Source organism: Jaculus jaculus, chromosome 12 (assembly GCF_020740685.1).
Source record: "Jaculus jaculus isolate mJacJac1 chromosome 12, mJacJac1.mat.Y.cur, whole genome shotgun sequence".
Classification (NCBI taxonomy): Eukaryota; Metazoa; Chordata; class Mammalia; order Rodentia; family Dipodidae; genus Jaculus; species Jaculus jaculus.
This window is the reverse complement of record NC_059113.1, coordinates 29,074,306-29,095,352: the sequence shown is the minus strand read 5'-3', so window position 1 is coordinate 29,095,352 and position 21,047 is coordinate 29,074,306. Positions and strand designations below refer to the sequence as shown.

Genomic DNA, 21,047 nt, shown 5'->3' with positions numbered 1-21,047 from the left:
CCACCGCACATACACACACCTTTGGCCACTGAGGAACTGGACTGTGACTCAGTGTCAAAGCAATTACCTAGCATGCACGGAACCCCAGATTCCATCTCCAACACTGCAAACAAACAAATAAAATAATACAGCAAATGGGCATGGCTAGGATTTGGGGGAAAAAAATCCTATTGTATAAAAAGATTAGGGCTGGAGAGATGGCTTATCAGTTAAGGTGCTTGCCTGCAAAGCTTAAGGACCCAGGTTCGATTCTCCAATACCCACATAAGCCAGATGCATAAGCACAAGAAGGTGGATGCATGTGGAGTTCATTTGCAGTGGCTAAAGGCCCTGGCGCACCCTTGTGTGATCTCTTGCGCTCTCTCTCTCTCTCTCTCTCTCTCTCTCTCTGTCTCTCTCTGCCTTTCTCTCTCTATCACTCTCTCAAATAAATAAAATAAATTGCAAAACAGATTTTAAAAAAAAAATTGTAGCTCCTCCCCTCAAGCCTCTTCCCCTCTTGCCCAACAGTGGAGAATTTGTATACAGCCCTGCGGAACATCGACCGGAATGAGATTGTGAACATGTTAGAGGGCTCAGGCAGGCAGAGCCGCAACGTGAAGCCAGACAGGCGACACGGGGACCGGGACTATTCACTGTCGCCCTCCCAGATGAATGGTGAGTGTCCTGTGGGACCAGATGGGCTGAGTGAGCCTCGCCCTTCCAGGCACCAGCACTGTCCTTCCCCTCCCCACAGTATCCACACCCCCCCAGACCATCTCCCCACCTCCTCCCCTGCTCCCCCGGATGGGAGGTTTGCGTCGTCAGCAATAACCCTCCTGCCAGAGAGAGCAGAGGCCGGTGTGAGAGACAGGTGGCACATCCCTGTGCGGGTGGGCATCCTCTTGCACACGAACTGCCTGCCTCTGTACCCACGGGCGAAGCGGTTTTCAGGTCCTCACCGCGGGCACTAAAGCCCCATCAGGGTCTGATGTGGGAAAGAGCCTGGGAAGAAGCTACCCAGACCCCTGCCGTACAGTATCCAAAGTCTGTGATGCGCTTCATGAGGCATGAGCCCTCTCCGGAGCACTGGTGTCCACGGGTAGAATGCTCGGTGATCTGCAAGCGAGGGGAGGTTCTGGCTGGACGCCTAACAGGGATTATCCAAGTGCTGTTTTAAGACCCCACTGTGGCCCCTTTGGAGGCTAAGCGATTGCCTTTTCCTTCAGCCCAGTTTCTCTTCCTTGTCATAATGTCTTCCCCTTTTTTATTTCTTCTCATCTGTTTCCCCTCACTCATTGGTGTGGTTCAGCATGGCAGGGAGCCCCAGTGTGACCTAGCCCAAAGAAAGGAAACCCGAGAGTCCCTTGCCTTTGCCTCAGCCCCACTGGGCTATGTAAGACCCCAGCCATCGCCCCACAGGGATACGTGCAGGGCCTGTGCTCTGCATGAAGCAGTAGCAGCAGACATAGCACCAGCAGGAAGGAACAGGAGCTGGACCCCCTGGGGCCTTCTTCACCCAGCCTCTCGCTGGCCAGCAGCTACAGAGCAGGGCCTCCCCTTCCACCTCAGCCCAGTGTGGAGGCTCAGGGGAAAGGCCGGGGCTCTAACTCCTTTCTGCATGTGGGCCCCAGGTGGCTGAGCTGTCTCCTCACCTTTAGAACATGACCAGTTGGCCTGCTGTGATAGCACATGCCCTTAATCCCAGCACTTGGGAGGTAGAGGTAGAAGGATCGTTGTGGGTTCAAGGCTAGCCTGGGAGTATCCGGTCAGCCTGGGCTAGAGTAAGACCCTATCCTGAAAAATAAATAAATAACAGCCAGTTGGATTAGATTCCTGGAACTTCTTATAGACCTTGAAAAACTCATCAGCTGTGGGAAATGTCTTGTCTTCCTTCGGTGACCCATACCTCACTGTGGACAGCTGTGTGGTGATTCAGGTGTCCCCCAAGCTGCTAGTTAATGCACGTGTTAGATGTGTGCACACTGGAGTCACAGCTCATGGTGCCAGTGAGGCCAAGGGGAGCAGCAGGTGTGGGTGCACTTTAGACAGGGCTGGGCATAAGGTCCCCTTCTATCAGGCAGAGCCTGTGCATGCGGAACACCCTCCTTCCCCATCTCTCTCCCACGTCCTGTGTCTCCTAAAACACGTCGTCCTGGCCCATGAGGTGTAAGCCCACCCTGTTGCCCATGCCCTGCTGCCTGTCTCTCGGCCTCTGACCTCATCCTGGCCTCTGGTTCACTCATTCTCTTGCGCCTCCTGTTTTCCACTGTCTCCACTTGGCCCGGCGTGCGAGAACTGCCAGCCTCTCTAGATGCATGTTATGAAGGACCTCTGGCCCCACCCCCTACGCATCTCATGGCTGTCCCCGTGGGCATCATTGTGTGTGCATGATGTGATGTCTCTGTCGCCTTGTAGTGGCTGCCAACAGCATGTGTTCCACTCACTCTTCAGATCCAGAGGACTTCAGGACAGTGGTCCATTCCCATGGGGGACCTGGTAGGGACCCTACAGGGGCTCCTGAGCAAGCCAGCAACCCTTCGCAGAGGGAAAAAGAGAGGGCAAACTTTGGGAAATCAATGTGACAAAACCCTGGGCCCTTGCTGACGGGTATGGGTTTCTTATACGGCCCAAGCTATTTCAATCAAGTCAAATCCACAAGATTTTTCATGCCTAAACCAGGTTAATTGTCAGGACTAGTAGACCTTCAGAATTACTTGGGTCTAGCCAGGCATGGTGGCTCCCAACTTTAATCCCAGTACTGGAGAGGCTGAGGTAAGAGGATTGCCAGAAGCTCAAGGCTAGCCTGGAGTTACAGTATGAGTTTCAGGTCAACCTGAGCGAGAGTGAGACCCTACCTCAAAAGTAATTTTATGCCAGGCGTGATGGCACATGCCTTTAGTCCCAGCACTCGGGAGGCAGGGGTAGGAGGATCACCATGAGTTTGAGGCCACCCTGAGACTACAGAGTGAATTCCAGGTCACCTTGAGCTACAGTGAAACCCTACCTCAGGGGAAAAGTAAAGTAATTTTATAAGGGCTGGAGAGATGGTTTAGTGGTTAAGGTGCTTGCCTGTGAAGCCGAAAGACCCATGTTTGACTCTCTAGATCCCACGTAAGACAGACACACAAAGGTGAGGTAAGCAAAAGGTTGCACATGCCCAATAGGTGGTGCAAGTGTCTGGCATTCAATTGCAGTGGCTGAGGCCCTGGTACACCAGTTCTCTCTCTCAAAAGAAAACAGAAAAAATTATATGTATGTATATATATATATAGAGAGAGAGACAGACAGACAGACAGAGATCCTTATGTCTGAATAAGAAATACTGGCTCTAGTCAGGTTAGGAGAATATGCCAAACTGGGACTGAATATGCATTCCATGTCTGGTGGCAAGGCTCTGGTACAGTGTACCAGCCCATTTGGCAAAGAGTTTTCCAGCATCAGCTGCATTCCAGGCACTATTCCATACAAGGGAGTTACGTTGGTTCTTAGACAAGAAAATAAAATGAGCTCTGCCTTCGTGGAATCCCCCTTCTGACAGGAGATCGCATGGCACAATGCGTGAGGAGCTGTGTATCGTGCTAATAGATCACGTCAGCAGGACAGGAAGAATGGACCAGAGTTGGGGGGGGGCGGGTGAGGGACTCTGTAGCACAGAGGGATGGTTGCATTTGAGCAAAGTCACAGAAGAGATGGAATGAGCCATTGTAAGCAACAGGAAAAGAACATGTGGAAAGGAAGGCATGCCTGGTGTATTCACAGGACATTGAGGACCCAGAGGAAGTGGGGAAGGGACTATCAGAAGAACACTGGAAATGTCCTATTTCCCTGCCACAAAAAGAAATCTCCCCAAAGAAGGGGCATTGGGTTTTGTTTGCTGGGCTTTAAACAGACATTAATGGCATGATCTAACTAAGTCTTCAAAGGAGCCTCTCCCTGCTTTGTCAAGTTTAAGTGCTCAGTTTACTTCCTAACTTCTCTGTTTAGCCATGGCCCTCTGCACCCCACTGCTCCTCATGTCTCCAGATGGGCCTGGGCTCCAGGCCTCACAGTCTGCACCCCCAGCCCGAGCAGATAGAGTAAATGAACGCCTGCCTGGTTGTTCCTGTGCACTGGAATTATCTTCCATGTGCTTCATCCTTGTCTCTGGAAGACTATCTCGCTTTTGGTGCCTCTCTGGTCTGGAATGAAGCGATAAAGCAGTTCAGAGGTGCAGGATGAGCAGGTGGAAGCCTTGGCAAGCCCCTGGCAGAGGTGTCTTACAGCTACCCTGGCCTAAGCCCGGACCTGCGCAGTCTCCTCGGTTCCTCTGTGTTTTACATCATACCTCTGGTCGGGGGGAGGGGGGGAGACGTCTTCTGAAGCCACAGGACTCAGGGCAGCACCTGCAGAAAAGCAGGGGTTTGGACAGAGGAGCCCTCTCCTCCATGGCTTTTCCTGCCCTATATTCCTGCACTTCTTTGGAAAAGGAGACGAGTCCGAAGGCCAGTTAGGTTCTGCATGGGAAAGGATGGCCTTGGCCCATGAATACCCATAAAGAAAAAATAATAAAGCCATGTTCCTAAAAGTGAAAGAAATTGGAAAGAAAAAGTGAGCATCTCACACTAGTCAGCTCCATCTGGTTTGAATATTGGACACATTGATTTCTACATGGAAATAGAATGTGTTTTATGTATATCAACTTTCAGTGCTGCTTAGTGAAGTAGGACTCCTATCTGAGGCTGAGTTACCTGTTCTCTTCTGTTGGCTGCTGACATTGAACTAATAGGATTATCGTTGCATCTGGATTACCAGAGAACCAGGGCAATCTCCTGCAATGAAAGAGGACCACCTGACTTACTGTGCTCCAAGCATGTATGCCTCTACTTGTCTGATTGCTCCAACATCAAATCCCAAACACAAGGCCTCTAGACTGAGCTGCTGACTCAAGTTGTATAGAGCTGAAAAAGTCCTAGAGAGATGGGCACTTCTGAAACTCAGGTAGGGCTGATGTCAGATCTTCCAGGGTTTGGTCCTTCACTAGCCTTGTAAGAGCTTCCTCGTTGGGATGCCACAGTGACCACTGCACTTTGCTGACAGTGACTCCCACCTGTGCCTGGCCTGTGTTTGCCATGAGCCTCAGATCTAAGTCTAGGTGGGTGGATGGGATCCTCTGGAAATGGGAGGGAGCAATCTGGAAGTAATCGCCTGGGGCAACAACAAACAGAGACACTGTGCATGTGTTCTCTCCACCCATACCTCCTTTGGATAAAATGCCATTCACATAGATACCATGGGAGTTTTCAAAGTGGAAACTTGGATTTCAGAGGTTTCTCCAAGAGCCAGCAGAGCTAAGCCCTCCCAGTTCTTCTCAAATCTTACTGAGATGCCCGGGGAATGGCAAAATGGCCATCAGGTCATATCTGAGGAACTGTTTGTGGTGTGCACCACTTCTGGCCAAGTGATAGGGACTGGATGTGCCTTCCTACTTGAAACAACCAAAGATTCAAGAACACCTATGAAACAGCAGTTTGCAAGACACTGGTCATGAGGCACAGAGGGTCAGTGATCCAGGGAGGGGATGCAAATGAGGCGAGATGAGTCCTCTGATGCCTCCGTCTGGTTCTGAGAGTGTTTCCAGGGAAACCCAGGCAGCCCTCCTGGGTTGAGAAGTTGCAGAGGCTAAGAAGACTAAAACAGCTAGACTTCCCAAGACCAAGGGCCGGACGTGGGACAGTTGCTGGGATACAGACCTCTGGGCTCCTGCAGAGGGTCCCACGCAAGTTTCAACTCAGTATCAACCAACAATTCCCAGGGACCAGCCTAGCCATCCACAGACATTGGTTACAGACAAAGAGAGGTTGTGCTACGCAAAGTGGAAATGATTAACCTTAGGTTGAGCAGCGCTTAAGCCCTGCCTAAGAACCCTTGCAAGCAACATGCAAAAGGATAAAACTGCTTTCAAATAAACTGCACAACAGAATAGCCACAAGAATATGTGTGGGACTACAAAACTGTCCGGTCCTCAAAAACTACAAAATTCACAGTGTCAGGTAGCCAGTGAAAGATACGCAGGTCCACTCATAATGAAGAGGAAAAACACCAGCTGGAGCAAAAGCAGACCCAACACAAATGAGAAGAGGAGGATGGTAGGGTGGTCAGAATAATGCTCCACGTGCTCACATGCTAGGTGGAGTTCAGTGGCAGAGCACCTGCGATGCATGTGCAAAAATACTGTGTTTGATCCCCAGCTCCACCACACAAAAAGCATAGCAATAGAAGCTCTCTGAAGTGGAATACAATAAGAAAACTTTTGTTGTTGTTGTTGTTGTTGCTGTTGTTAGAAGTAGAGTCTCACTCTAGCTCAGGCTGACCTGGAATTCACTGTGTAGCCTCAAGGTGTCTGCGAACTCAGGGCGATCCTCCTACCTCTGCCTCCCAAGTGCTGGAATTAAAGGCGTGCGCCACCACACCCAGCTAAGAAAACTTTTAAAAAGCGTCAGTGAACTACAGGGCAATTTCAAGGAACCTAATATGCATAAAATTAGAGTTCCCAACAGAGGAAGGAACAGAAAAAGTATTTTAAAATAATGGTTCAAAAGTTTTCCAAATTTAGCTGGGCATGTTGGCATGTGCCTCTTAATCCCAGCCCTTGGGAGGCAGAGGTAGGAGGATCACTGTGAGTTTGAGGCCACCCTGAGACTACATAGTGAAATACAGGTCAGCCTGGGCTAGAGCAAGACCTTACCTCAAAAAAAAAAAAAAAAATTTTCCAAATTTGATGAAAATTAGGAATGCATTAATCCAGTAAGTATCAAAACTGAATAAAAAGCATTAAGGCAACTATGTTAAGGTCCATTAGAAGCTCAAAACCAGGGAAAAAGACAAAGCCTTAAAAATAAGAAAAGAAATGCTCAGTGCTAAGGAAGAACAAAGATGACAGATGTCTTAATGGAAACCATATGTGCAAAAAACAATGGAGTGACAACAGACTGCATCTTTAAAGAGGGGAATAACAGATAGGGCTGGAAGTGTAGCTAAATGGTAGGACGCTTGCCTCGTGTACGAAACACCTCAGAAGAAAGGAGGAGGAAGGGGAGGGGGAGGAGGAGAAGTAAAAAGTAGCTTGGACTTTTATACCCTGCAAAAGTAGCTTTCAAAATGAAGGAAGAACATGGGGTGTTTTGACATATGCCTATAATCCCAGCACTCAGAAAGACTGAGCGTTCAACACCAGCCTGAGCTACATATCCAGCTGGAGGCTAATGTGCTCTACAGTGAGACAAACCACAACCACACACAAAAAAAAAAAAAAAAAAAAAAAAACATGAAAGAGCCGGGGTGATGTCTCAGAGGTTAAAAGTGCTTTATGGCAAAGCCTGCCAGCCTCATGTTCAGTTCCCCTGCACTCACATAAAGCCAGACACTCGGCAGCTAGAAACCCTGGTGCTCATCTCTCTCTCTCTCTCTCACACACACACACACACACTACAAAGAATGCAAAAATAAGCTAGGCATGATGGTGCACTCCAGTAATCCCAACACTCAAGAGGCTGGGGCAGGAGGATCACTACAAGATTCATAGCAACAAGGTCATATCCCATAGCAAGTTTTAAGCCAGATAGGGCCAATAGGGGAAACCCTATCACCCAAAAAGAGTTAAAAATAAAAATAACTGAAGGCAAAATTGAAGACTTTTCCAAACCTACACAAGTTGAAACAGACCCACGCTATAAGCAGTGTTTAAAACAGAGATCCGGTCTGTGGGCATGTATGTTTCTGTATATTTTCCAATCCTTTAGCACACTACCTGGTGTGTAGATGGACATTGGTGAATTTTTATTTATTTATTTATTTATTTTGCTTGTTTGTTTGTTTTTGGCTGAGCACTCAGGTGAATGAGGGGCAGAAATAGTGTTGTCAACAGCAGTGGCCATGCTGAGGCCCCCAGCTGAGAGGGACAAGTTGGGCCATGAAAAAGACCACTTGAATATGTGGGGAGAAAAACTAGCCTGAAGGGTGGGTTGTGGGGTGCTGGGGTGGGAGACAGCTGACTGAAGGGTTTGGGCACTAGGCTCAGGGGACTCTGGACAGTAGAAACATCCCTAGAGATGCCTCCACCCACCTTACACACCAAGGCCTTCCTTTGTTTCTTCCGGGTCTTCAGCAGTTACGGGGCGCATGCCAGCACTGGCTCCTCAGAGAAGCTGAGCTTCATGGGAAAGCTTGTCTTCTAGCCTCTTCTCCCACCCACGGACTGCTCTGGAGTGGAACTGTAGGCTTAAGAAGTACTGAGGCACCCCTGGCAGAGCAGTGGCAGCCACATGAATTCCCCACATGCAGATGTTTCCCTTACCCCAGCCCCCTCATGGTTACTTCTGAACATCAGGGAGCTGAGACCAAAGACATACAGACACCACCTAGGTAGCAAGAGCCAGCTAGCAAGGAACAAGTGTGGGAGAAGGCTGGTGACTCAGACCTGGGGGCCTGAGCTCCCCTCCAGGTCCCTACGGAGCCAGATCTGGGTGGATGGCTCAGGGCCTGTGGATGAGATGCTGTGGGGCAGGTGTGCTGGAGCCCATGGTGCCTCTGACCTTGCCCCCCATTTTTGAACCCTTAGAACCCTCACCTGTGCCACTGTAGATCATTCAGAGTTTGTGGAACCAATATGCACCTTGAGGAAAAGTCACTTCATGACAAACCAGAAGCCTGTTCCCCACTTGACCACCGCACTGAGGTCTGTGGATGTTCAGTGTACCCCTCAGACCCCCTCAGGGCAGCCTGGTTACTGACCCTGGTCCTGGGTGGGCTGCACCCTCCCTCCAAGGGACATTCCTACCAGGACTCGAAAGGCCGTGTTAAAGTGAAGTTTTAAGCAAAGAAAGATTACCCTTTACTCCTCCAGCCAGAGAATGGGACTTTCATCGGTTCCATCCAGAGTGATCGGAGCACAAGTCCTTTGGATAAAGCCTTTTTTATCTAGTGCTCTGAGCTGGATAAGAATGAATTCCAATGGCGTTTCTTTGCCCTCCAGCAAAGGAGCCCCCGCCCCTTCTCTACCCTCACCCCTTGGCTGCCTCCCACCCCCCGCCCAGCTCAGAGCCTTGTTTCTCTTGCCAGGGTGTCCCAGCAGCAGCCACAAGGCCTGAGCATTGGACTTGGAGCTTGGAAAGCCCCCGCCCTGAATGTGCATGCCTCTCTGTGGCCGTGCCCGTGTGTACACGTGTGTGTGTGTGTGTGTGTGTGTGCGCGCGCGCGCGTGTGTGTGTGGTGTGTGTGTGTGTGTGTGTGGACCTGCACGTGCGTGTGTGTGACGAAAATCGCTTCTGGAGCATGTTGCCCTCTGTCTGCCCCTCCAGGTTACTCCTCACTGCAAGACGAGCTGCTGCCCCCTGCCTCCCTGCCCTACACGCTCCCCTCTCCGCTGTGCGCAGACCAGTACTGGAACGAGGTGGCTGTCATAGACGCCATCCCCCTGGCGGCCACGGAGCATGACGCCATGCTGGAGATGTCTGACATGCAAGTGTGGTCTTCTGGCCTCACGCCCTCCCTGGTCACTGCTGAAGACTCCTCTCTGGAGTGCAGCAAGGCCGAGGACTCTGACGCCACACAGGAGTGGAAACTGGAGGGGGCACTCTCAGAGGAACCACAGGGCCCAGAGCTGGGCTCTCAGGACCTGGTGGAGGACGACACGGTCGATTCAGATGCCACAAATGGCCTGGCCGATTTGCTTGGCCAGGAGGAAGGTCAGAGGTCAGAAGAGAAGAGGCAGGCGGTCTCAGGCACAGGGCAGGACTCGGAGACTGAAGTGTCTCTTGTTTCAGGCCAGCAGCGGGTGCACGCCCGAATCACAGAGTCGCCCCCGGTGAGGCAGGTGCTGGAGAGCAGCCAGGCCAGGTAAGGGCTGGGCCGTGGGGTGAGGTCCCTTCTGTCCTGGTCAGTGGGCACAGGAAGAAGGCTTGGGTGCTGCTAAATGCCTGGCAGCATATAAATCCATATACCTTGAAAGCCACCAAAAATGTAAGACAGAGCCAGGCACGGCAGTGCGCACCTTTAATCGGGGCACTCAGAAGGCAGAGGTAGGAGGATTGCCGTGAGTTCAAGGCCACCCTGAGACTACATAGTGAATTCCAGGTCAGCCTGAACTAGAGTGAGACCCTACCTCGAAAAAATAAATTTAAAAAAGCACATGTAAGAAAGTTGCTGAGTACTGCCAGGCGTGGTGGCGCACGCCTTTAATCCCAGCACTCGGGAGGCAGAGGTATGAGGATTCCTGTGAGTTCGAGGCCACCCTGAGACTCCATAGTGAATTCCAGGTCATCCTGGGCTACAGTGAGACCCTACCTCGAGAAAAAAAAAAAGTTGCTGAGACCTGCCAAGGCCCTGACAAGAGCACCCCAGGAATAGCCAGCAGGAGAGGCACTAAGAGGGATGGGACATGATACCACAAGCCTGGGCCACACATCCTCAGGAACAATGGCTACATGGTGCTTCTGGGGCCTTGGGGCTCCCGGCTCCTGCCACCAGCGGATACTTGCAGTGGAAGGCCATATTTAGACACCCAGAAGCACCAGGACACGGGGAAATCATTTGTGTGTAGTCACACAGCCTGCATGTGATAGAAATGACAGCGATAGCTTTTCTATTTATCCCCCTTTAAAGGAGACAGCCTAGGGTGGGGGGAGGGTTGTAATCTGGGTGGGCAGAGCTCTTAGGAGTTGAACAATGGCGATTCTCCTTGCCAGGCCTCCCAACCTGAGTGGGTAGGGCACTGTGCCAGCAAAGGGAAGTGGAAGGCAGTGCAGACAGTAACCCTTGCATCCCTCTGCAGACTCCGTCCCCATAGCAGCCACCCACCAGGCCCCCAACACTGCACTGAGTACAGACAAGAGCTGAAACGGTCCCTTGTGGTGACAGAGGCATGAGGCAGACATGAGCTGGGTGTCCCCCCACCCACCCCCCGTGCTGGCCGAGAAGCCCTGTGCTCCGCGTCACTTTCTCCCGGAAGCAAAGTAGCTCATGTTGTCCCAGCAGGTGGCTAACCACCCAAGGGGCTGAGGACTGGCCAGACCAGGCGCAGCTGTGCACTTGATCTTTCCTGAGGCCCACAGGCTGGCCAGACTATACTCATTGGGAACCATCTTGGAAGGGAAAAAGAGAGGTGGTTAAACAATATTACAGTAAATAATTTATTTTGTTCCCTGAACAAGTCCTTTGATTAGTGGAAAAACTTGGACAGACTACACCTGGAGGGTCAAAGTGACATGTCTGGGAGAAGGAGGGCATCTTCATCTTCCAGCATGCTGTGGCGGTCACTCAGCGTGCAGCTGACCACTGCTGTGTTAAAGTAGCAGGGTCACTGAGGCCTGGCCCTGTGACCTTGGTCAGCCCCCCAGTGTGGACAGGTGCATTTCATTCCCTTTTTCATTGATACTGAGCACGTACTGTGTGCAGTCACTTATAAGAAGTGCTTAGGTGCTGAGGGTGTGGCATTGAACCAGTCAGACAAAAGCCTCCCTCAAAAAAGCTTATGTTCTAGTGGGAAATTGACAGGTAACAAGATAATGTAAACAAAATCAGAGGTACAATAAGCCTTTGTGTTTGTGGAAGCCACCATAGCTTCATGCCCATGGGTTCCAATCCCATAGGTTCAACCAACCATGGATCAAATAGATTACAGAAAACGTCGCATTCTTACTGGCCATGTACAGACGTTCCTCGTTAGTATTCCCCCAAGCAAATACTATATAGCAACTATTTATTCAGCATTTGCATTTCATTAGGCATAAAGAACTTGAACATCCATGCATTTTGGTATCCAGATGGTTCCTGGAACCAGTCCCCCTTTTGTATATCAAAGCGATGACTAGAATTAAAATAGAAATTTTGCTGGATAAAATGACAAGTGCTAAATGGAGAAACAACGCTGAGAAGGGAAACCGGAAATGGGTATGTGTGTGAAGAGTGATTGAAATTACAGATAAGGTGACAACTCCAGCCAGACTTTAAAGACTGAAGGAGTAAGCCATGGGTGTACCAAGGGAAGATACCCAGCAGAAAGCCCAGCAAAGTCACAGGCTGTGAGGATGAAGGGTCCTGGCTTGCCCAGTGACAGTGAGAGGTCATTGCTTCTGGGGTGAGGTGGACAGGAAGTGAGACCAGGGAGTAGAACTGGGCGGGATGTGTCAGGCTGTGAGGGTCTCCAAAAGACTGTGGTAACCCCTGGGAGGGACAGGGTGCCACCGAAGGGCTTTGATCAAAGAATAGGAGTGATCTATCTGGTAGTTGCCTCGAGAGGAGCATGGCGAAGCGGAAGCAAGGTACACATTGGGAGCAGGAGCTGATGGCGGCGGGGGCTGGGGTGGCAGTGCTGGTGGTGGTAGGAAGTAGTTGGATTCAAGATATATTTTGAAAATTTTTCTGACTGATACGGTGTGAGACAAAGCAAGGAGGCAGGCCAGGGCCCTGATGTCTGGGGCTCTCTCCACCCGGAAGCACGAGTGGGTCCTGTGTGCCTCCTTCACGGAGTGACACCTCCTGTTCTCTCCACCCTGAGGGGCAGAAGATGGTAGAATGACAGCACCCACTACGTCTTGGATAAGCCCGGGGCTAAGGGGGTCCTCTGAGAACAATGACTGGAAGTGACCGGTTGCCCTTCCTCTCTCCCTGGCCCTCCATCACGTGGCGCCGCAGACTACAGGACTGGGATAAACAAGGCTCCAAAGTATCCCAGCTGCAAGAAGCTGCCCAAGGCTCCTGGCCAGAGGAGGTCGTGCAGGGCCCACACTCGTTCCAGAGAAGGGTCACCACCATCCAAGGGCTGGAGCCGAGCACATCTCAGGAATTTGAGAAGATGCTGGTATCTGCAAGAGAGCACGGGCCGGCGGGGGCAGCTGAGGCTGGCAGCTCCCAGGCAGGCAGGGACCAGAGCCCGTGGGCCTTGGAAAGCACCTTCTCCCAGGAAGTACAGGTGAGAGCCCCCACCGTGCGCCTCCCTTGATCTTCTAGCTTCAGAAGTTCAAGGGCTTGGGCCGTGAGCGGAGCATGCTTCCTCTCTTTATAAATTGTGTCGGTGACTTAACTGTCTCTGTGAGGCCATAGTCGTCTACCTTGCTGCCTCCTTGACCTCTACTGCGGAAGGGAAGGACTGACACAGCAGTGGCCACTACCCATCCCACAGCAGTCAGGAGACTCTGTCGTTTCACCACAGATGTCCAGAGCGACTGGACAACTTGCCTAAGGCCTTGTGTAGTAGACAGCTTCACGCTGCTGGGATGAACTTCCAAACCAGGCACAGTTTATGGGAGGAAGGGATTTATTGAAGCTTACAGATTCAGGGGAAGTTACTTAATGGCAGAAGAAATTGGGCCCCCTTTCACAGGTCCAAGCACAGAGAGAATCCACCAGCAGCAACACAAAGAGGCACAGTCCAGGAACTCAGAGTGTCGGAACTGAAACATGTTACAGATCTTTACCTTGGAATTCCAGGTCCCCCCCCCACCCACGCCTTAGGGCTGGACCCTGTGATCCATCCACAGTGATACCAACTTACAAGCTTTAATAAAACTCCTGAATTGATTGGGGGACATCCATCCAAACTACCACATTCCACCCCTGGCCCTGAGGGCTTTGAGTTAGGTCTAGGTGAATCCAAAGCCAAAGTTTTGTTTTGATCTTCTGTGCCCATTGTGGGGTTTTGTTAAATAATAATAATAATAATAATAGTAATAATAAAGTTTTTGTTGACAGCTTCCATAAGTATAGACAATAAACCATGATAATTCCCTCCCCACTCCCTTTTCCCCCACTCAAATCCACTCTCCATCAAATCCTCTTCCCCTTCCAATTAGTCTCTTTTTATTTTGCTGTTATCATCTTTTCCTCCTATTATGATGATCCTATGAGGTCAGGAAAATCCAAGCCATTTTGTTTCTGGGAGAGTGCATTGTAAGCAGTCCTACCCTTCCCTTGGCTTTTACATTCTTTTCACCATCTCTTCTGCAATGGACCCTGAGCCTTGGAGGGTGTGATATAGATGTCTCAGTGCTGAACACTCCTCTGTCACTTCTCAGCACTGTAGTGACTTTTTAGTCACCCCAGTGATCACCACCACCTGAGAAGCTTCTCTAACCAAAAGTGAGAGTAGCATTAATATAAGGGTGTAAAGCTTTAAAAAAGTACTTACAAGGCAGTTTAGTGGCCATAACATATGTAAATTATCCAGGCAACAACAGAAATCACTTCTCTAGGGCTCATGACCTCCCCAGCCATAGACTTTTGACTAAGTTTTCAGTATCAAGTATGTATTCCTTCCCATGGAGCAGGCTCTAGTCCAATTAGAGAGCAGTTGGTTTCCCCCATAACAGACATGCCACTATTGCACCAGTTGGCACATTTGGCCTGGTTGGCCATTGTGAGTTTTTCGTTTGTTTGGTTTCCTTTTTCTTTTATTTTTGTAAGATTTTATTTACTCATTTATGAGAGAGAATGGGTGCACCAGGGCCTCTGGCCACTGCAAACGAACTCCAGATACATACATCACTTTGTGCATCTGGCTTTACATGAGTACTATGACATTGCAGGCAAGTGCCTTAACCACTAAGCCATCTCTCCAGCCTGTTTTTTTTTTTTTATAGTAGTTGTTGTTTTTATTATTGTTTGTGAGATGCTATATAGCTTAGGCTGGCTTAGAATTCAGATTCCTCCTGCCCCAGCCCAAATGTTGAGATTACAGGTGTGTACCACCACTCCTGGCTGCCTATCACGTTTTACAAAGAACTTGGAGCTGCGAGAACTGTGCATTAAGGCTGACTGTGAGACCCATGTAACCATGTATGAGCTGCAGTGTTTTCAGTATCCCAGGGTCCCCACTGGTAATGGAGGAAGTGACTGGACCACTGCCGACGTGGGCCTGGCTCTACTTCTGACTCTGAGTTAGGAGGCAGTAGATTGGTGAAAGCTTCCTTCTCTCCAACTCTTGCTATCATGGGGCTCTCCCTGTGGCCAGCGGCCTCCTTCCCTCTCTTCTGGCCTCCTTCCCTCTCTTCCTTTCCTGGAGTTTACCCCGCTTTGCTGTCTTTTTCCCATCCGTCCTCTCCATTCCCGGGTTCACAGATGCTCATCCGTCCTCTCCATTCCCAGGTTCACAGACGCTCATCCGTCCTCTCCATTCCCAGGTTCACAGACGCTCATCCGTCCTCTCCATTCCCAGGTTCACAGACACTCATCCGTCCTCTCCATTCTCAGGTTCACAGACACTCATCACGTCCTCTCCATTCCCGGGTTCACAGACGCTCATCCGTCCTCTCCATTCCCAGGTTCACAGACGCTCATCCGTCCCCTCCATTCCCAGGTTCACAGACGCTCATCTGTCCCCTCCATTCCCAGATTCACAGACGCTCATCTGTCCTCTCCATTCCCAGGTTCACAGACGCTCATCACGTCCTCTCCATTCCCAGGTTCACAGACGCTCATCCGTCCCCTCCATTCCCAGGTTCACAGACGCTCATCCGTCCCCTCCATTCCCAGGTTCACAGACGCTCATCCGTCCCCTCCATTCCCAGGTTCACAGACGCTCATCCGTCCCCTCCATTCCCAGGTTCACAGACGCTCATCCGTCCCCTCCATTCCCAGGTTCACAGACGTTCATCCGTCCCCTCCATTCCCAGGTTCACAGACGCTCATCCGTCCCCTCCATTCCCAGGTTCACAGACGCTCATCCGTCCCCTCCATTCCCAGGTTCACAGACGTTCATCCGTCCCCTCCATTCCCAGGTTCACAGACGCTCATCCGTCCCCTCCATTCCCAGGTTCACAGACGCTCATCCGTCCCCTCCATTCCCAGGTTCACAGACGCTCATCCGTCCCCTCCATTCCCAGGTTCACAGACGCTCATCCGTCCCCTCCATTCCCAGGTTCACAGACGCTCATCTGTCCTCTCCATTCTCAGGTTCACAGACGCTCATCCGTCCCCTCCATTCCCAGGTTCACAGACGCTCATCCGTCCCCTCCATTCCCAGGTTCACAGACGCTCATCCGTCCCCTCCATTCCCAGGTTCACAGACGTTCATCCGTCCCCTCCATTCCCAGGTTCACAGACGCTCATCTGTCCTCTCCATTCCCAGGTTCACAGACGTTCATCCGTCCCCTCCATTCCCAGGTTCACAGACGCTCATCCGTCCCCTCCATTCCCAGGTTCACAGACGTTCATCCGTCCCCTCCATTCCCAGGTTCACAGACGCTCATCCGTCCCCTCCATTCCCAGGTTCACAGACGCTCATCTGTCCTCTCCATTCTCAGGTTCACAGACGCTCATCCGTCCCCTCCATTCCCAGGTTCACAGACGCTCATCCGTCCCCTCCATTCCCAGGTTCACAGACGCTCATCCGTCCTCTCCTTTCTCAGGTTCACAGACGCTCATCCGTCCCCTCCATTCCCAGGTTCACAGACGCTCATCCGTCCTCTCCATTCTCAGGTTCACAGACGCTCATCCATGCCATTCTTCTTCCACCTGCACCAGCACCCATCCCCTCTCTCCACAGATGATTGAGAAGTTCCATATCTCCAAAATCTTATCTTCACATGTTTTCTTAAAATTTACTTATATATTATTTATGTATTTACATGTGTATATCACTGGGGGGGGGCAGGTGCCAGGGTCTTTTGCCACTGCAATCAAATGTCTGTCCAGTTTTATGTGGGTGGCCAAGGAATTGAACCCAGGCCAGTAGGCTTTGCAAGCAAGTGCCTGTAACTGCTGAGCCATCTTCCCAACTCACACTTCTTTTTTGAGAATTTTTTTTATTATTTATTTTGAGAGAGAGAGAATGGGTGCACCAGGGCCTTCAGCTGCTGTGAACAAACCCCACACGCATGTGACCCCCTGTGCATATGTGCGACATTGCACACTTGTGTCACTGAGCGTCTGGCTATGTGGGACCTGGAGATTCAAACATGAGTTCTTAGTCTTTGCAGGCAAGTGCCTTAACCACTAAACCATCTCTCCACCCACACGTCTTTTGATCTATGTTCTAGTAGGACTTGCATTGCTGCTTTGGTGGTAGGTATTTCAATGTGCACCTGACCCATGGGCTCTATGTACCTCTTTTCACTCAGCCTCTACATACTCATCTAGCAGCCATGTTGCCCACCTGTTCCTTTATTTCCTTCTCTCTTTTCTCTTCTTGGCCTCAGCCCTAGCAAACCACGTTTGGCTGTGTTAGGGTTAGGCTGGCATTCCAGTGGTGCTGAGTTGCTGGCTGAATCAAAAATGATTTTGTCAGGCTGGGGAAGTGGCTTACCAGTTAAGGCATTTGCCTATGAAGGCTAAGGACCCTGGTTCAATTCCCCAGGACCCACATAAGCCAGATGCACAAGGAGCACATGCATCTGGAGTTCATTTGCAGTGGCTGGAGGCCCTGGCGTGCCCATTCTCTCTTTCTCTCTATCTACCTCTTCCTCTGACTCTCTCTCAAATAAATAAAAAAATAAAATTTTTAAGGAGGGGGTTGTCTAGAAAGCTGTCCAAAGCTGTGTGCACTTGGACATGTCAGGCTGCCTGTCCATTTTAACCACAGAGCCCTTCCCTTGTACATTCTTTCCCACTGGGTGCTCCTTAGCACCTACCAGGAACAATGGCTCCCAGGGCACAGGTGATGTCAACTGGCTCTGCTCTGAATCCCTGAGAAAAGGAAAGGGAGGGGAGGGAAAAGGAAGAGAAGCGACAAGAGGGGAGGGAAGGGGAGAGACCTTAGAGAGGAAAAGGCCAGGAACAGAGAGCATCACAGACGACGTTTGTAGGCCACATGTCTAAGTCCCTGGCATGTCCAAAGGACAGCCAGCTGAGAGAGGCCACGGGCTTTCTTCAGGATCTCACAATGGACCAGGACTGGGAGAGTTCAGATCTGCCCCTTCCTAGTCCAGCCCTACATTCTTGTGGGCCGAGAGCAAGCATACAGGACCATCCTGGAAATAGACATGTCATTGCTTCACCTGGGGACCACTGGACAGATGGACTGGCCACTGTCTACAGTTGTCTGGCAGCCCCCAGGGGATGACAGCGAGGCCTGCTAAAAGTGACGGTTTACAAAGCTACTTATCAGTATCTTTGCCAGATTTCTGAAGGAGTAACAGAGAGCTTCCCAATCGCTTGGGGTTGGCAAACTTGAAATGACTTTAACTCAGGCAGGTGATTTCCTGGGGAAATACCCAAAGCTGAATGAACTTGGTGTGATTGTTCATTTATGTGCATGCATGCTGGGGTCAAACCCAGGGCCTCACGCGTGTTTCACAGTGTTGTACATTTTTTGTTGTTGTTGTTGTTTTTTTTTTTAGGTAGAATCTCACTCTAGCCCATGCTGACCTGGAAAATTCACTCTTTAGCTCCAGGCTGGCCTCAAATTTACAGCAGTCCTCCTACCTCTGCCTCTCGAGTGCTAGGATTAAAGGCGTCTGCCACCATGCTTGGCTTTTTTTGTTTTGGTTTGATTTGTTTTGTTTTGTTTTATTGAGGTAAGATTTCACTCTCTAGGCCAGGCTGACCTGGAATTCACTATGTAGTGTCAGGGTGGCCTTGAACTCACAGCGATCCTCCTACCTCTGCCTCCCGAGTGCTGTCCGCTGGGTTTTTCATGCCTGGCTTTTAAAAATTATTTTATTTTATTTACTTGCAAGCATACAGGGACAGAGAAAAGAGAGAGAGAGAGACACACACACAGAGAAAGAGGAAGGGAGAGAGAGGATGGGCCCACCAGGGCCTCTAGCCACTGAGAATGAACTCCAGGTGCATGCACCACTTTGTGCATCTGCCTTTACATGGGCCCTGAAGAATCAATCCCTGGTCATCAGGCTTTGCGGGCAAGCGCCTTAACTGCCGAAAGCCACCTCTGCAGCCCCAGTGCTGTTCGTCTGATGTATTCCCTCAGTCCCACACATTCTTCTTGGCTGAGCTAAAACTAAATGTTCCCCTGTGACCAGCAACTTTGCATGTGCTACTGAGATTTTATTTTTTTTCTGAGCAGTTTCCTACTGTGGAGGTGGGGGCAGTGATAGAAGTTTGAATTCTCTTTCATTTATTTATCCTTTCACTTAGACACATTACTGTCACTCCACTTACCTGTGTCTTTATGTAACGTGGGACCCCAACCTGGCAGGGGAGTGCAAGGGTTCCCTCGGTTAACTGTGGCGACAGAATTGTTGCTGCAGCACACCCTAGTTCATGCTGGCCGTGAACTGAAGCACGGAGAGAGGGCGCGGCCTGGCCAAACCCCCCCCCCCCCCCCCCCCGTGGTGGCGGCGAGCCGCAGCATCAGTCTGCTGCTTTCTTTCTGCCAGGCTGCTCCTCAAAGGGGAACAGCCTGACCCAGAACACTAAACTCCCTCTAGCCGCAGCTGCATCTGTGAATCAGTGCTGTGAATGCAAATAGAATAATATGCGTGGTTCCTGCTTTCTGGGCATCTTCTGCCTAGCTCAGGAAGAGCCTTTGAGGACAGGCCTTAAATAGACTCCAGCTCCACACTGGAGTTTAGGGTTGCCGTGCCCTGTGAAGGAAGGGACTGAGAAGCTTCAGGCTGATGCGGATTATAGACTGGCTACCCACTGGCCCGCCACCTGTGCTGGAGCCTTGCCCAGCTCACTTGGCTCAGGCTGAACCTGAGCACATTGGTCACCCCTGGAGCTTGTTTTTAAAATAAACCCTTCACTTTCCTGGATGTTCGCTGCTGCAGACCAACGTCATTCTGATCACTGCGATAGCTGTCCAGAGTGACATACAAGTAGCCACATTCTCAGAACATCTCGTCCGGTGGAGCCCCCGTCCCCCACAAAAAATCCAAAAACTTGTCCAGAGCGGAAATTTCTCTGCTCCATGGGGACAGGCAGGCAAGAAAGACCAGGCGAGTCCTGCTTCCCTATCTATGGTGACTTTGATGTGTGCTTCCAGAGTCTGGGACTCAGCACCTGCCACCTCCCTTCTAGCCCAGTTGGACAGTTCCAGCAACTGGCTTGGAGCTAAAATTATAGATGGCTGACATTCCTTGTCCCCCCCTCCCCCAGGGGGGAGGCAGTAAGGGCAGAGCCCTGGCTGCTAGACAGGAAGGGCATTTGGGCCACACTGTCCTAGTAGAGAGAGCCACTTGGGAGAGGCCCATATGGTCTCCTGCTTGACGTGAATGAGAGAAGGAAGGACAGACGGCAAAGCAGACCCAAGACAGGCAGAGACACAATGGAAGGTGTTGCCGGGGGCCTCGGGAGCCCAAGTGAAGAATGAGCCCTTGGATCCCTGCAGAGGGCAGGCGCCTGGCTCCTCGGGTCCCTGGAGGGCCAGGCTGGTGAGGAGGGCAAGGAGGGGAGGATGTGGACCTTCATTACCCAGCTTCTGGTCACCCTGGTGCTGCTGGGCTTCTTCCTGGTCAGCTGTCAGAATGTGATGCACATTGTCAAGGGCTCCCTGTGCTTTGTGCTGAAGCACATCCACCAGGAGCTGGACAAGGAGCTGGGGGAGAGCGAGGGCCTCAGTGATGACGAGGAGACCATCTCCACCAGGGTGGTCCGCCGGCGGGTCTTCCTCAAGGTAACGCCAGCCAGCCAGGCAGCAGGACAGAGGCCAGTCCAGGGGTGCTAGAGGATGAGGCAGAGGGGACTCTGGTGCATGCTAGGGGTAGAGCTGGGAGAATGCCAGCCCAAGTCAGGAGAGGCGATGGGAAAAAAGGACCAAGAAGGTCTCCAGGGTCAGGTTCTGAGCGGGAAGCCAGAGCTGAGCCTGATCAGAACCACCCCCAGTGTTTGGCACGGGGGAGCGGCCCAGAAAGCTTGGCTCTGTGGTTTAGGGCGCCACACTCGGGCAGCCCTGGCTTGGTGAGGGCTCAGGTTTTCTGCCGTGGTGGGGATTTAACGGATGTGGCCACTGCCCCCGTGGCTGTTTTTCCTCCCTTCTTTTTTTTTCAATTTTACTTATTTTATTATTTAACAGAGAGAGAGAAAGAGAGAATGGGCGTCCCAGGGCCTCCAGCCACTGCAAACAAACTCCAGATGCATGCGCCCCCTTGTGCCTCTGGCTAACGTGGGTCCTGGGGAATCGAGCCTTGAACTGG

At 51.1% G+C, this 21,047-nt stretch overlaps 1 protein-coding gene across 12 annotated transcripts in view; it reads left to right on the top strand.

Moving 5' to 3' along the window:
• Ank1 (ankyrin 1) overlaps positions 1-21,047 on the top strand; it is a 241,506-nt gene that overhangs the window by 209,863 nt on the left and 10,596 nt on the right. For 7 of the 12 annotated variants that reach the window (XM_045131511.1, XM_045131506.1, XM_045131505.1 and 4 more), the window contains 3 exons: positions 511-657; positions 9,318-9,855; positions 12,652-12,928. In XM_045131511.1, the coding sequence (XP_044987446.1) occupies positions 511-657; positions 9,318-9,855; positions 12,652-12,928 (962 nt within the window). Of the gene's footprint in view, positions 1-510; positions 658-8,578; positions 8,696-9,317; positions 9,856-12,651; positions 12,929-20,230; positions 20,528-21,047 lie in introns of those variants that run through there. The other 5 variants (XM_045131509.1, XM_045131510.1, XM_045131513.1 and 2 more) reach the window with 3 other exon arrangements.